General features: G+C 49.4%; 1 protein-coding gene across 8 annotated transcripts in view; it reads right to left on the bottom strand.

The window, feature by feature from the left end:
* ANO2 (anoctamin 2) overlaps nucleotides 1-15,565 on the bottom strand; it is a 357,498-nt gene that overhangs the window by 288,504 nt on the left and 53,429 nt on the right. For 4 of the 8 annotated variants that reach the window (XM_057702096.1, XM_057702095.1, XM_057702097.1 and 1 more), the window contains exon 5: nucleotides 13,931-14,022. The exons of the other annotated variants lie outside the window; for them this stretch is intronic. In XM_057702096.1, the coding sequence (XP_057558079.1) occupies nucleotides 13,931-14,022 (92 nt within the window). The remainder of the gene's footprint in view (nucleotides 1-13,930; nucleotides 14,023-15,565) is intronic. 8 annotated transcript variants of the gene reach the window in all.

Below are 15,565 nucleotides of genomic sequence, written 5' to 3'. Positions count from 1 at the left end.
TGATTGTTTTGCGGGCTTCCAAAAATATCCCGAATTAGCCCATCTGCCAAGGGGACCATGAAAATAATCCGTCAGCCTCAAGTGGTTTGGAGGCCAGGGGCTGAAGCAGACGGGGTCCCTGAGAAGCAGAGGGCATTAAAGGAAAAGCTCAGAGAGGCTCGGCTTCGACTCCCCACTCCGCCACGTACTCCCCGTGTGACCACGGATATGTGAGATGGCCTCTCTGAGACTCAGTTGCCTTTTCACTAAAATAGAAAAATAATAACCCAGAAGTAGCAGTGAGCCCACAGCGTGCCTGTGAAGATCAGCAAGAAGACGAGAAAGGCACCCTGCCCAGCGCCTGGCACGGGACAAGCAGGTGCTCAAGCCGATCGTAACTGGATTCTGCACGCGGTGTCCTCTGGCCAGAGGAATGTGAACCGAGGGGGTTCGTGCAATCCAGTTTCCAGCATCCTCCCTTCTTTCCCAGAAAAACCTGGCTCCCGGGGCATTTTTTCCCTATGTGAGGCGAGAGCCCAGTTTGGAACACGTCCCCTCTATGCAGCCAGAACAGGCTTTTTCACGGCGAGCCTCTGCGCACACATCTCGCGGAGCTGGCCCTGCCGGAGGCCGCCCGTCCCTCCCCACGGCCCCCAGTCTGGAAGAAAAGGGTCATCAACCACGCTAATTAAATCTGCAGATGATAACAAATGGGGCAGTGCTTGTGAACAGCACCACGGAGGATGGGGAAATAAACGAGAAGGGACCTGGGGAGTTTAGAAAATACGGGACAGGAAATAACAAAATGAGAGTCGATGCAGAAGAATGCAAGTAACTTTAACTGGTGGGGGGGAATAATCAGAAACAGCGACCCTCGCGGGGGGAGGAGGGGAAAGCTGGGAAAAGGCTGAGGAGCTGCAGGCTTGGGGTGGGTGGCAGGTGGCAAGCGGGAGAATGGGGAGCAAGAAGAGAGACGCAGCAAGCCGGGCTCAGAGCCTGGAGGTGAGACCAGACAGGGCGCATGTGGCCACAGCTGACCCGGGCCCAGGACCCAGGCGGCAGGGCCAAGCAGCACTCTCCAAGGCCGGCCTCCATTCACACCTCCTCCAAGAAGCCCTCCCAGACTGCTCACCTGTCACTCATCTGTGACAAGCAGCCCCATGTTTGATTGGTGTGCATCTTTCCACGTCTGACTTCCCTTGTCTCTACCAAACTCTCAGCTCCCGGAGGACAACGCCCCAGCCCTGCAGCTCACCGGGTTCCTGCAGGCATCACCACAGTGCTAAGCCTGGAGGAGGCTTTCAACAGAAAGGAGGGTTGACATCATCTCCCACAACACAGAAAAGAGAAGGATTTCTGTCTGCAGGCCCTCGTGGGTCAAGATCATGTCTGGGACTTCTCTGTCTTCATCTCTATGCCCTCGATGCTAGTGCGATGCCTAGTGCACGGTGCCCGAGTCAATGCATGTTTTCTGTTTAGCCCTTTGCAGGTCAGAACACAAACCAAACTTCGCTCAGGGTCCAGGGGCAAGAGGACAAATGCTGCATCTGGGGAACACAATGAGGCGTGTGTCCCCGTCGTGTGATGGAGACTCTTCTGATATTGCCATGATGCAGGGAATGGCTTCTCCAAGGCTCCAGTGGTCTCCCTGGCGTGCCCGCCCCCTTTCAGATGAAGACTTCATAACTAATAACCACGATCAATAGCAGTCGGGAGAAGAAGGTATAACGCTGGCCCTACAGGGAACCTTGCTGCCACTGGGGCCACTGCCAAGTCAAGCTCCCGTGGAGAAGGGCAGGAGCCCCTCCAAACCCAAGAATTCCAAGAACATTTTCTCAGCAAACGTGTGTGTTTTAAGGGATGAAGGACGCCAATACCAAACACTTGCTTTGAAACTCAGTCTCCTTTGGCATCAGGAACAAGAGGAGGAGAAGTAAAAGCCAAACGTGCTGGAAAATCTCCCTGGGAGAGGCCAGGATGAAGGTGTTTTTCGAGTGCCTTCTACGTGAAGCAGGTTTCTTAGAACCCAAGCCCACAGGACACTCATGATCCTGAGAGGTCCCTGGAGAGAGAGCCCATAGCCTTTCCCGCTCCTCGGACCCACATTATCCCAGCATCACTCAGCCTCCAAGAGCGGGGGACAGACAAGGCGTAAGCTGGTGAGATACAGAGACCCAGGCCCTGTGCCAACTCCCCACTTCCCATCTGTGCCTCTGGTGCTGCACCTGTGCCTTCCTGGGCTCTCCTCATTCTCACCTATAAACTGATAAGGCTAGACTCGGAGGTCCGGTCCCACTAAGAGATCCTTTGACTTCATGAAGGGCAGGAATTCTCTTAGCACTTTGGCCTCAATAACTGGCCTTTCCAACCTCCTACCACAAATGTAATTTGATGGGCTGCAAAGCTCCCAGCCTCCTGGGAAAACCCAGGAGTCACAGAGACTTACATCATCTACAGAGAACCGTGTTTCTTCTTGTCTTCTTTCTCCAAGCCTCCCATTCCTGTTCTCGTATTCTCAAACTTGAAAGGACCGAAGGCCCTCCTCAGGGGGCAGCACCACTCTACTGGATGAGAAATGCAGCAGGTACCAGCCAGCAAGGGTAAACTATCCTAACCAAGTGCTTATCCTAACCAAGGCAGCCACGTGCAGTTGTGCAGGTCACACACTGCACAAAGATGCTACAGTAAGGGGGCACCAACCATAGAGAAGATATCTTAGAGCTGTATTATTTACTAGGTCAGCTTTCTGGCGATGGCAGTAAAGTCTTGATCAAACAAAAACATCATATTAAGGCAATTCTCAAAAAATGGAAGGAAAGTATCTTGAGGAAGAGAGACTTTTTTCTAACTGGCACGAAGATACCATATGGGCTGGCTGCAGCCTCAATCTTAACCCTGGATGCTGATCCACAGGAAAATGGCCAGAGAGAGATAGGGCAGCAACGCTCAGTGTCCTTCCCACAGCCCCAAAGCAAAACTTGATCTCAAGAATACAATCTGAAAAAGTCATTTACATGGGTTGCAAATGACCAGAAGGCCAAAGCAGAACCCCTCCAGGGATATCTGTATTTTTTAAAAGATCAAGTAGAAGGATGACTTTTTTAAAAAATAGGCACATGAACATTAATATTTATTTATTTACTTATTTATTTTTGGCTGCACCAGGTCTTAGCTGCGGCATGTGGAATCTAGTTCCCCAACCAGGGATTGAACCCAGGCCCCCTTCATTGGGAGCTTGGAGTCTTAACCACTGCGCCACCAAGGGAGTCCCAAAGGATGACTTCTTAAAGACGGGCCCCTGTCTTGTTCATCAAGTACCACACCTGGAGTGGAGTAAGCACTCCACACAGTCCACCAGGACTGATGGAACCAACAGAGGAATGGCAGAAACCTACCAGGGGCAGTGCAAGAACCCAGGTCTCCTAAAGCCCCAGCCCACAAGGAGCCCCTCGCTGGCTGGAAAGCCCACCATACCCCACTTAGAATCCTTCACAGGCCTCGCACACAGGATGTGCTCAGGGAGCCTCATGAAAATGTTTCTGAGGCCAGAGAAATCTGGAGATGTAGCATCTTCTAAGCTCTTTTTACTCATCCTGCAACCAAAAGAATCAGAGAAGCAGTCCAGAAACTAACCCCAGGATGTTAGCTAGCTCTAACCAAGTCCAGGTAAAAAAGATAAGAGGAAAATGTGTTTTCAATTCTCCCCGTCCTGGTAGCCAGCTGTTTCCGAGAGCTCTCCTCTCCCTAGGCTCCTCTGCCTGCCTGTGGCCTTGCCCTGAAGGGTCTGTGGCCTGGGCATTCCCACGGGCTGACTTACCCACATCACTGAACCCACATCCTTTCCAACTAATGGAGGTCCTGGGATGTCCTCCGGAAGCTCACAGTTTAACCTCAGGTCCCCTCACTCGGGGACTTCCAAGTGACTAGTTTGTCCGTCTCTGACAAGGCCACCCTTCTGAGGCATAGGAGGCCGATGAAAGTCTGATTCCACCACCTGAACTGAGACAGGGGCTTTGAAGGCTTTACCCTCCAGCAACTGACAGCCGGCTGATGGGCGAGAGGGTGAAGGTCCAGGGGCCTTTATAAAGGGGCTAAATCACACCACCTGAGTGATGGCTGCACAGCTTTGTGAGTATACGAAAACACTGGACTCCCCACTTTAGAAGGGTGGAATTTACAGTACAAGGACTATATCTCAGTTTTTTAAGAATCATGCTACCCAAACCTCCATTTCTGCCCACAAACAGGGCAAACCCTGCCAGGGCTCTGAACAAGCTTCCTAAACAGTCTTTTTCTCAGGAAAAAGATGTGCGCCTGATCCTAGGAGGTGGCTAGTATAATGCAAAAAAAAAAAGAAAAGAAAAAACAGGCTCTGGAACCTGACAGCCCTACAATTCTTTTATGACCTTGTATGGCCTTGGTGGTGATTTCACCTCCCTGAGCCCTGGTCCACAGAATGGAGGAGATGCCCCACTTCAAGGGGCCATTGTAAAAAGACAATGTGAGGAGGTGTGGGGACACTGTCCCCAGCGCCCACGTGGCAGGTGCACATCATGTGTTTCCTTTGGTGACAGGGTACTGTTTGCACTGGGGCCTTTTTTTTTTTCTTCAATGTTTGGTAACCTGGGCAGCACAGTAAGGCTCCTGTAAGGGACCCATTTCCATGCTACTGTAGATGAATGAGGCCAGGAACAGGGGTGAAAGGGAGGGGGTGAGGATCGAGTAGGATACCCTGCAGGGTCAGAACTAAATAACTGTGCCCGGAAGTGCCCAAAGCAACCCTCTTTTTTTCGTGCCCTCAGGACACCTGGTATCCTTGGCTGTTGAACTTTGGCCTGCGTTATCCTCCATCTCCCCTGCTGGACCAGCTAAGCCTGACTCTGGACAGCTTTGCGGTTGCCGTGCACATGGCAAACAGTGTCCATCGTTTGCCGGACTCTGCGGGCAAATACTGTCCACCTCGCTTTGCACCACATGCCCCCTGCATCCCCCTCCCCATCCACGTCCCTGCAGTCCAGGACTCTCTGGGGGATTTGGGCCAGAGCTGGCCCAGCACCTGGGGGAAGCCAGGGAGTCCGTTCAAAGCATAAAGGAGGTGGGAGGAGCACGTCCCATGGATGAGGGATGGGCTGAGCCAGAGCATCCTCTTTGGCTGCTCTTCTGGACTTTCCGTCAACACGTCAGGACAAATGAGGTGTTTCTGTCCATCACCGAAGATACATGGCATCCCGACAGACTCCTCCCCGACCTGATGGGGCTGCGTGGGAGACACTCAGCATTTGAAGACGCTCCCTGCTCAGGGGTGGTGCAGTGTTTGGGAAGAAAGCTCTGCAGGTGGCCAGAGCGTGTGTGACAAACCGCACGGGGAGCTGCAGAGCCGGCCAGGGCTCAGGACAGCCTCGGAAACCTCGTAACACCAGCTGTCAATGTGGAGCAGTGACACGGCCCTATGCCCCCACCCCACCCGAGGCAGGGCGGCCAGGCCCCTGCCCGCATCCACAAGGTCCCCAGTGTGGACAAGGAGAGACTCAGAGACAGGAACCAGACACAGACCCTGCCCTCGAGGAGCTTACAGACTGAGCGACCCTATAAGATGCTAGGAAAAAAGACTGGGAATCTGGGGGCTGTTAAAAAGGGTGGGTGGCTGTTGGAAAGGAGCCATGCCTCCCAGCCCATCCCCCAAGAGCCAGGTCACAGGGTCACAGCCCCAGGGCTCAGCTCACCATCAGGGAGGAGGGCAGGATGCCCACGTGAGCTGCCATCACCACCTGGATAATCTCAGAGACGTGGCCTCGCTCCCACCCTTCACTTACACAATGAAGGGTGGGGTCAGATGACCCACAAGGACCCTTCAACTTGAGGTATTGCATCTTTGGTGCTTGACATTGAATCCATGCCACCCCTGTTCTCACAGCCTCTCAAGCTGGCTCAACCCACCCTTGGCCTCCTTCTCTCTCTCTCTGCCTTTTTTTTTTTTTAAGAACTTTTATTGAGATACAGTTAACAGACAATAAACTGCATATATTTAGAGTGTACAATTTGGTATCCCAATCTCCCAATTCATTCCCCTCCAACCCTCCCCGCTTTCCCCACTTGATATCCATGTGTTTGTTCTCTACACCTGTGTCTCTATTTCTGCCTTGCATTTTCTCTTTCACAGTTGTTAGCATTTGCCTTATGTATTTAGGTGCTCCTATATTGGGGGCATATATATTTATAATTGTTATCTCCTCTTCTTGGATGGATCCCTTGATCTTCATGTAATGTCTTTCTTTCTTGTCTCCTGTAACATTTTTTATTTTAAAGTCTATTTTATCTGATATGACTATTGCTACTCCAGCTTTCTTTTGATTTTCATTTGTATGGAATATCTTTTTCCATCCCCTCGCTTTCCGTCTGTATGTGTCCCTAGGTCTGAAGTGGGTCTCTTGTAGATAGCATATATATGGGTCTTGTTGTTGTATCCATTCAGCCAGCCTGTGTCTTTTGGTTGGTGCATTTAGTCCATTTACATTCAAGGTAATTGTCAATATGTATGTTCCTAGTACCATTTTCTTAATTGTTTTGTTTGTGTTTTTGTAGGTCCTTTTCTTCTCTTATGTTTCCCACTTAGAGAAGTTCCTTTAGCATTTGTTGGAGGGCTGGTTTGGTGGTGCTGAATTCTCTTAGCTGTTGCTTGTCTGTAAAGCTTTTGATTTCTCCATCGAATCTGAATGAGATCCTTGCTGGGTAGAGTATTCTTGGTTGTAGGTTCTTCCCTTTCATCACTTGAAATATATTATGCCACTCTCTTCTGGCTTGCAGAGTTTCTGCTGAGAAATCAACTGTTACCCTTATGGGAGTTCCCTTGTATGTTAGTTGTCATTTTTCCATTGTTGCTTTTAATAACTTTTCTCTGTCTTTAATTTTTGTCAGTTTGACTACTATATGTCTTGGCGTGTTTCTCCTTGGATTTATCCTGCCTAGGACTCTCTGCACTTCCTGGACTTGGGTAGCTATTTCCTTTCCCATATTAGGGAAGTTTTCAACTATAACCTCTCCCAATATTTTCTCATGTCCTTTCTCTCTCTCTTCTCCTTCTGGGACCCCTATAATGCAAATGTTGGTGTGTTTAACATTGTCCCAGAGGTCTCTTAGGCTGTCTTCAGTTCTTTTCATTCTTTTTTCCTTATTCTTTTCTGCATCAGTGATGATCACCATTCTGTCTTCCAGGTCACCTATTCGCCCTTCTGCCTCAGTTAATCTGCTATGGGTTCCTTCTAGTGTATTTTTCATTTCAGTTATTGTGTTGCATACCTCTGTTTGTTTGCTCTTTAATTCTTCTAGATCTTTGGTAAACTTTTCGATCTTTGCATCCAATCTTTTTTCAAAGTCCTGGATCATCTTCACTACCATTATTCTGAATTCTTTTTCTGTAAGGGTGCCTGTCTTCTCTTCATTTAGTTGTTTTTCTGGGGCTTTATCCTGTCCCTTTATCTGGTACAAAGTCCTCTGCTTTTTCATTTTCTCTATCTTTCTGTGGCTGTGGTTTTCAGTTCCACAAGACGAAATACTGCTGGTACTGCTTGATTCTGCTGTCTGCCCTCTTGTGGAGGAAGCTATCTAGGAGCCTCCTGTGTGCTTCCTGATGGGAGGAACTGATGGTGGGTAGGGCTGGGTGGGTGGAGCTCAGTAAAGCTTTAATCTGATTTGGTGGGCTGAGCTCAGTAAAACTTTAATCTGCTTGTCTGCTAATGGGTGGGGCTGTGTTCACACCTTGTTGGTTGTTTGGCCTGAGGCCACCTAGTGCTGGAGCCCACAGGCTCTTTGGTGGGGCTAATGGCGGACTCTGGGAGGGCTCACACCAATAAGCACTTCCCAAAACCCCTGCTGCCAGTGCCCCTGCCTCCTCGGTGAGCCACAGCTGCCCCCCACCTCTGCAGGCAACTCTCCAACACCAGCAGGTAGGTCTGGTTCAGTCTCCTATGGGGTCACTGCTCCTTCCCCCTGGGTCCTGGTGAGCACACTTTTTTGTGTGCCCTCCAAGAGTGGAGTCTCTGTTTCCCCCAGTCCTGTGGAGGTCCTGCAATCAAATCCTGCTGGCTTTCAGAGTCTGATTCTCTGGGGATTCCTCCTCCCGTTGCTGGACTCCCAGGTTGGGAAGCCTGACGTGGGGCTCAGAACCCTCACTTTAGTGAGTGGACTTCTGCAGTATAACTGTTCTCCAGTTTGTGAGTCACCCACCCAGCATTTATGGGATTTGATTTTAACACGATTGCGCCCCTCCTACCATCTCATTGTGGCTTCTCCTTTGTCTCTGGATGTGGGGTGTTGGTGAGTTCCAGCGTCTTTCTGTCGATGATTGTTCAGTAGTTAGTTGTAATTCTGGTGCTCTTGCAAGAAGGAGTGAGCGCATGTCCTGCTGCTCCGCCCGGTGCTGAACTTTTTAAGCTTTTGCTTCTCTGTAAATCTTTTGATCTCTCCAAATCTGAATGAGAGCCTTGCTGGGTAGAATCCCTCTCTGCAATTCCGTGTGCCTATGAAAACGCATCTCTGGACACCCAGCTCCCTCCCAGCCCCGCACACCTCCTCCCCACCTGCGTGCATTCTGACATCATTCCCAGGCCAACCTCACTCAGGTGTCCACAGCTCCCCCCATGCCACTCCTGCTAACCCATCATCTGGGATGGGGTCAGCAAGCTTATTCTGTAAAAGGGCAGATGGTAAACACTGCAGGCTTTGCTGGCTACATATCACAGCCACTCAACTGTGGAAGCGGAAAAGCACAGACAATACATTTTATGTACCAAATGTGCAGCACAATTTTATTTACCTAAGTTGGCGGTGGGCTAGGTTTGGCCTGCAGGCCCCAGTTTGCCAGGCCTTGACCTAGGTCAGGCCTTACTGGACAGCCACACCCCCACCTGGCCCTTCTCTCATTGCCGTGATTGTTCCACATCTGTCTGCTATACTGGACGGGAAGCTTCCTGAAGGCTGGCTCCGTGTCTTTGCCCTCTTGAACCCCAGTCTAATACTGTGCCTTGTATATAGTAGGTGTCCAGTAAATGTGTCCTGTTAATGCTCTGATTCGATGGCACGTTTCACATTCTCATAAGCTAGGGAGATGGTCACTAGGACGGACCTGAGACAGCAAGAGGCAGATGAGCCCTAATGCGAGGATGGCCCCGGGCTGAAACCCAGACACTCAAGTTTGTACCGTACCTGCCAGAGAACGCAGGGGAGGCGAACTGGCCCGCTGGCCACAGCCCTGCCCTTGGAGGCAACTCCGTTCTACTACATCAAAGGGTGCATCTCTTGATCAAAAGTTTGGACCAGACGTTCAACCTCCTGGACCCATTCCTCCATCCCCTCCCACGCCAACTATTCCCGCCAGATAACCCTCCTGAGACTGGGACTGAGCACAGAGGGCAGACGTCTGCCGGCGCCCAGACCCTTTCATCTGAACCTACAGCAGACGCCCAGTCTCGACCCCAACACATCCACATGCTGCCAGTAAGAGGGCATCCAGACACATCGGGCCGCTTGACCCTCAGCTCCCCTGTGATTAAGTGACATGATCCCCGTTCTAAAGAGGATCAGACTGAGCACAGGGAGGCTCAAAATCACCGCAGCGAGAGGCAGAACCACGTCTGGGGCCTCGGCACAACACGGCCACCGTGAAAAGCCCATGGGACCTTGGCCACATCTCAAACAACAGAGGGGAAACTATTTCTCTATTCTCTATTCTCATGGATGCATTTCAAGGGGGCCGACAAATCAGAGCCCATTCAGAGGAGAGAAACAAGAAAAGTAAAGGAACTCTAGGCCACATGGGATGGGAAATGGAAGAAGGAGTTTGACTAGAGGGAAATCCAGGCAGGGGGTGGGAGGGTGGAGGGGCTTCACGGCATGGCTTGGGCAGGGCCAGGGCCAGCTGAGGAGGAAGTAGGGTCCCTCTAGTCCACTGTTTGGCCACAGCCCAAACTTGTCGGAATCGTCTTCTAATATATAATCAGGTTCTTGGATGATAATTAATAGTTAATAATAATTAATAACAATCTTAATTATTTTACTTGCTTTTTGGAGTGCCAGTAAATAAACACTTCATCAATTCCCATTTTAAAATAAAGAACCCATAGTTACTATTCATGGATTAGATAGTGTCTTCCCCGAAACTCATGTCCACACGTGGAAGCTCAGCATGTGACCTTATCTAGAAAGAGGGTCATTGCAGATGTAATCAGTTACGATGAAGTCATTCTGGATTAGGGCGGGCCCTAAACCCAATGAGAGGTGTCCTTATAAACAAGAGGAAAGGATGCACAGAGAAGAAGGCACGTAAAGACAGAGGCAGAGACTGGAGTGATGCAGCCACAGGCGAAGGGACAGCATAGACTGGCAATCACTGGAGGCCAGGAGAGAGCCTCCGGAAGTTACCAACCCTGCTGACACCCAGATTTTGGATTCTGGCCTCCAAAACAGTGAGAGAATAAACCTCTGTTGTTTTCAGCCAACGAGTTTGAGGTACTATTTTATGGCAGCCTTAGAAAACAAATACAATTATTCACTAGAAACATTATGGACCTGAGTAATATAGAGAAACAGAGTAATATGTTAAGAGCACGTAATATGAAACAAAACTGCCTGGGTTCAAATCCCAGCCAACCATTTACCAAGTGTGTGACCTTGGACTAGTTATTTGACTTTCCTGTGCCTCAGTTTCCCCTTCTACAATATAATAAAAGTACTTACCTAAAAAGATTATTGTACAGATTCAGTGCCTTAATACATGTAAATACACTAAGGACAGAGACTGTATCAGGGAATGTACACTCTAAACTTGAGCTTTTACTGTCCGTTAAAGCAGACTGGAGAGTTTGGGTTTTGCAATTTATTACAATCGCTGCTGTAATAGTGGACGGCAGTTGTGTCTCTCTATGAAGTGTAACGCACTGCAGCAATCAGATGATGTTTAAGGTATTTTTGCTCTAATTTTTACAATGAGGGGAGTGAGGGAAGTAGGATAATCCTCTTTTGGGTGAAGAAACTGAGGCTCAGAAAGGCTGAGTACCGTGTTCAGGATCACACAGTAAGAAGTGATGCAATCAAGGCTTACCCTGGGGGGACTTCCCTGGTGGCACAGTGGTTAAGAATCCACCTGCCAATGCAGGGGACATGGGTTCGATCCCTAGTCCGGGAAGATCCCACATGCTACAGAGCAACTAAACCCGTGCGCCACAGCTACTGAGCCTGCGTTCTAGAGTCCAAGAGCCACAACTACTGAGCCCAGGTGTCAAAACTACTGAAGCCTGAGCATCTAGAGCCCGTGCTCTGCAACAAGAGAAGCCACCACAATGAGAGGCCCACGCACCACAATGAAGAGTAGCCCCCACTCTCCTCAACTAGAGAAAACCTGCAGGCAGCAACGAAGACCCAACACAGCCAAAAAAATAAATAAATAAAATTTTTTTTTTAAAAAAGGCTTACACCAGGGTCTGTGTGATCTGCGTATGCTTTTCTATAATACCACGCTGCCCCCTCTAGGGCAGGGACCAATTCTGCTCCCCACTGTCTTATCAGCCGGAGAAGAAGAGTGCTCCAACTATTTGATGAATGAATTCACTAACTAGAATATAAATGTCCTGGATATCAACATTACTGACTTTCTCTTAAGCTCGGTCCACACAGCATAGAAACAAGTACCCAAGACAGACAAAGCTAGACAGTGATCCCTAAAGAAGCCAACAGATTTATGGGGACATCCATTCCCACACTGATTTACACAGCATCCTCATGGACACATGCACTTGTGCAGGGCCTGCAAGAACACAGCAGCATTTCTTCATCCTTCCCCATTGGAAACATGACCCGATACTAAATGTGTGCATCCCCTGCCCCCAGGGAGGAGGATGGAGGGCAGACGGGTGGAGGCAGCCCCAGGGTCACAGCTACAGAGCCAAGTGAAGCTCAGTCTAGATTCATCATTTTTCCTTCAAATAATGAAAACATCAGATGAAGCTGCAGGCAGATAAATAAGAGCTGACTGCACCCAAACACGAGAAACAGAGCTCCTTTCAGAAGTCCTCGCGTTTTCTGGTGGATTTCTGATGTGATAAGATAGAAGAGAAAGTCTAAAGTGACAAGTGACAAAGTATCTGTAGCTCAGATATGAAGCAGAAGAGGAAAAATTATCTGAGGGGCTGCAGAGCCAGAAACAGCTCCTGAGCTCCCTCCAGGTCAAGACTGTGTGAGGCACTGGGGTTACAGGGATAGAAGACACCATCCCCGCCCCCACCCCAGGAGCTCACTGTCTCATGGGGACACAGGCACAAAAGCAAAGTATCAAGACAGGTGCCAGGTGTGACAGAAGTGGGGAGGAGGAGCCCAGAAGGTAAAGGAAGATGTCACAGGAGAGAAAGTGCTTGAGCTGAAAACAGCACATTGGGGGAGGGAAAAGCGTTCCCAGTGGAGGGAAGGGCATGGGCAAAGGCCCGGAGGCGGAGCAGCATGGCAGGTGGTTTGGTATGGCTGCAGCCTCAGGTGTGTGTCTGGGGCAAAGCCTGAGGGTAGAGATAAAGCAAAAACATGAGGTTAATCACAGAAACCTGCTACAACACAGTTAAGGAGCGTGACGTTCTCAGGTGCTTAGAAGTCACGGAAAGATTTTAGATAAGGAATTGACTTGATCAGATTTGCTCCTTGTTAAGATCAGTCTGATTCGGCAAGCAGAGGGTTGGAAGAGGGCAAACCTAGGGACCAGTTAAGAGACACAGGTAACGCAAGCGGAGATCGTGAGTGCTGGAGGTAGGATGGTGGCGATGGGGAAGGGGTGGTGGAAACAGGTATGAGAAGTGGGACTGACATGACTTACTAACCATGGATGTGAGGGGAGGGAGACATCTACAGAAGCTTCCAGATTCTTGTGTGGTTGAGAAGGAGAATGGTCAGGACAACCCCCAAGACCGGGAATCATGAAGGTACAAGTTTGACAGAGAAGATGCCGAGTGCATTTATGAGCATGTTGAGTTTGAGATGCTTCTGTACATCCGGACACTCATGGTCAGGAGACAGATCTAAAAGCCAGGAGCACATGGCAGAAATGCAGGTTAAAGAAGTTATTTGAGGGTCATCATAGGCAAGTAGATCATAACTTAGACATGGTGACATGGTTGACCAGAAAGAGTTAGAGGAAAAGAAAAAGGAGAAAAGAAAGCTGAAGACAGAACTCTGAGAACACGGACACTCCAATGGTAGGTAAGGGGGAAAGAACACATGAAAGAGAATAAGAAGGATGCCCACAGGAGCAGACGTGCAGGGACAGCTCGCGTCACAGACTCTGGAAACCACAGGAAGAAAAATAACAAGTAAGAGGAAGTGGTCAAATTCAAAAGAAAGATCAAGTTGAAAAGGATTGAAATGGTCTTCTAGTCTCACTGAATAGAAACACCAAAAGAAATTAAATAATGGGGAGCAGATTAACATAGTTCCTAGATTTTAACAGTTGTTTGATAAATGACGGACGGATGGATGGATGGATGGATGGATGGAAGGATGGATGGATGGATGGATATATGGAGGGATGGATGAATACTGACTACCCCCAATTGAACCCACTGTCTGCACCATGGATTGTATTTGCGATGGTTCTATCCAGAGTCAGAGAGTTAGACACAGGTGACCTCAGGGCATCCCTTCCAGGCTAAGTTATATAGTATTCTACCTATATCTCCAGAAAAAGAGAGAAAGAAAGACCTGTACAGTCCACAGAATAACAAGAAAAAAAAACAAACTCATAGCTCTTTTTACCAAGAAGGGTCTTCCAAAGGTCATTCCATCTATCCCCCTGCCTCTGGCAGCATGTCAAGAGCAATTTTTAAAGTACGCCGTCAGTAACACAAAGGAACCCACATATGCATGCATCCAAATCAGACTTTCCAGAAGGAAGGGAGGAGTAAGTTTGCGTCTACCCTACCAGCTCTTGCATCTGGCGGGGGAAACGGAAAAACTCGTCATCGGCGTAGCTGCTGCCCCTGGAGCCAACAGCACGGCGGCAGAGCCAAGTCTCTGTGAAATGCATCAGATCAAACTCAATGATCAATAATAAAATCAACAGCCTTCTCAAAGCCAAAGGGGTTGAAATTCAGAAGGGGCAATCCTGTAATTTCTCCTGGGGCCATACAGCACACTCATTTTTGTGAGATTTACAGCTTTAACCAATTCTCCTATGGGGGACAATGTTACAGAAGTCAAACCTTTTGGCCAGATAAGAGGTCAGGGTCAGGGGAGTAACGATATAGCAACTAGGGGGGCTCATGGACCCTCAGACTCCCCCTCCACCCTGTCCCACCAGCTCTAACAGAGAAATCCAAACCACTTACAACGGTTAACCAATCAAACCAGAAAATCCAACAGCCATACAGTTCAGCTGGAGGAATGTTCCTTTATTAAACAATGTGTCTGGAACACTTTGGGTCTCATTGTTCCATTCCAGGCTGGAGACTGAAGCTATAGAAATAAATTAGTGATTTCAATAATGCTCATCTTAGGCGAACAGAGACTTCCTGGCGGGGGCTGAGGATTGAATTAACTCCTTCAGGCTATCGTTGGGGGTGAGGGTGGGATGGGGTGGGTGGCTAGGGAAGGCAGAGAAAGAGATTCCCAAACGAAAACCACGATTGACAGAGCAAGGCGGGACAGCATTGAGAACAAATGCAGAGTCTCAAGGGTCTTTAAGAAAGAGAAGGAAAGTCACAGGCAAAAACATCTTGACATCTTGAGGTTCACACTGGGGTTTCACAACAGCCATCCTAGTTAACCCTAACCTGTATCAGGGGCTGCCACTGCAGCCCATCACCTCTCTCACGATCTGAAAGAAATAATGCTCCTCTCCAACCCAAGCTTCCATCAGGGCCCCGTGTACCAGGAGGAGGTAAGAGGTAGGCTTGTAGTCTACTCTTGATGAATGGGAAACTCAAGTCTGGAGTCATTCCCTGGGACCACCTGACTTCAGAATCCCCTATGCTGCTCTATCTTCTCCACTTCTCCAGGAAGGGAATTTGGAAAGCTGTGGCCTTTAATGACACCTTCAAACAGAAAGGCAAGGCTCTGCACGCCTCCCCACAGGCAGGCAGTAGGGACTGTGCCAGCTTCAGGTCCTGGCCCACCGGCTGCACTGAGGACTTTCGAAGCTTGGTCAGACATCAGAGGGACCAGTGGCCAAAGGACCAGAGCCATGTGACGGGTCTTCTTTCCAAGGTTCAGAGGAAACCGACATCAAAGATGGGACAGCTGGGTGGTCTGAGAGAATCATCTGGGAGGAGCAGAGGGATGGAGGAAAGGGGAGAGCGCCTGGTCGCCCACATCCCTACACAGAGCTGCCTTTGTTTTCCTGACTCAAAGCCCAGCAGCGGATGAAGCCTCAAGAGAAAAGGCCGGGGTCAAATCTTGCTTGCACCAGGGTCGGGGGCCATTGCTGAGTACTCTCCAGGGAGGGCTGTTTGCTGGAGAGGGGACGGGCAGGAGGACAGAAGAGGAGGAGACGAAAGAGAAATCCTCAAGAAGAGGATGAGGCTAAGAGGTGGATGGGGAGGCAGGGAAGCAAAGAGGA

Source organism: Hippopotamus amphibius, chromosome 12 (assembly GCF_030028045.1).
Source record: "Hippopotamus amphibius kiboko isolate mHipAmp2 chromosome 12, mHipAmp2.hap2, whole genome shotgun sequence".
In the NCBI taxonomy this organism is placed as follows: Eukaryota; Metazoa; Chordata; class Mammalia; order Artiodactyla; family Hippopotamidae; genus Hippopotamus; species Hippopotamus amphibius.
Note: the sequence above shows the minus strand (reverse complement) of the source record. Positions and strands in the feature narration are given on the sequence as shown.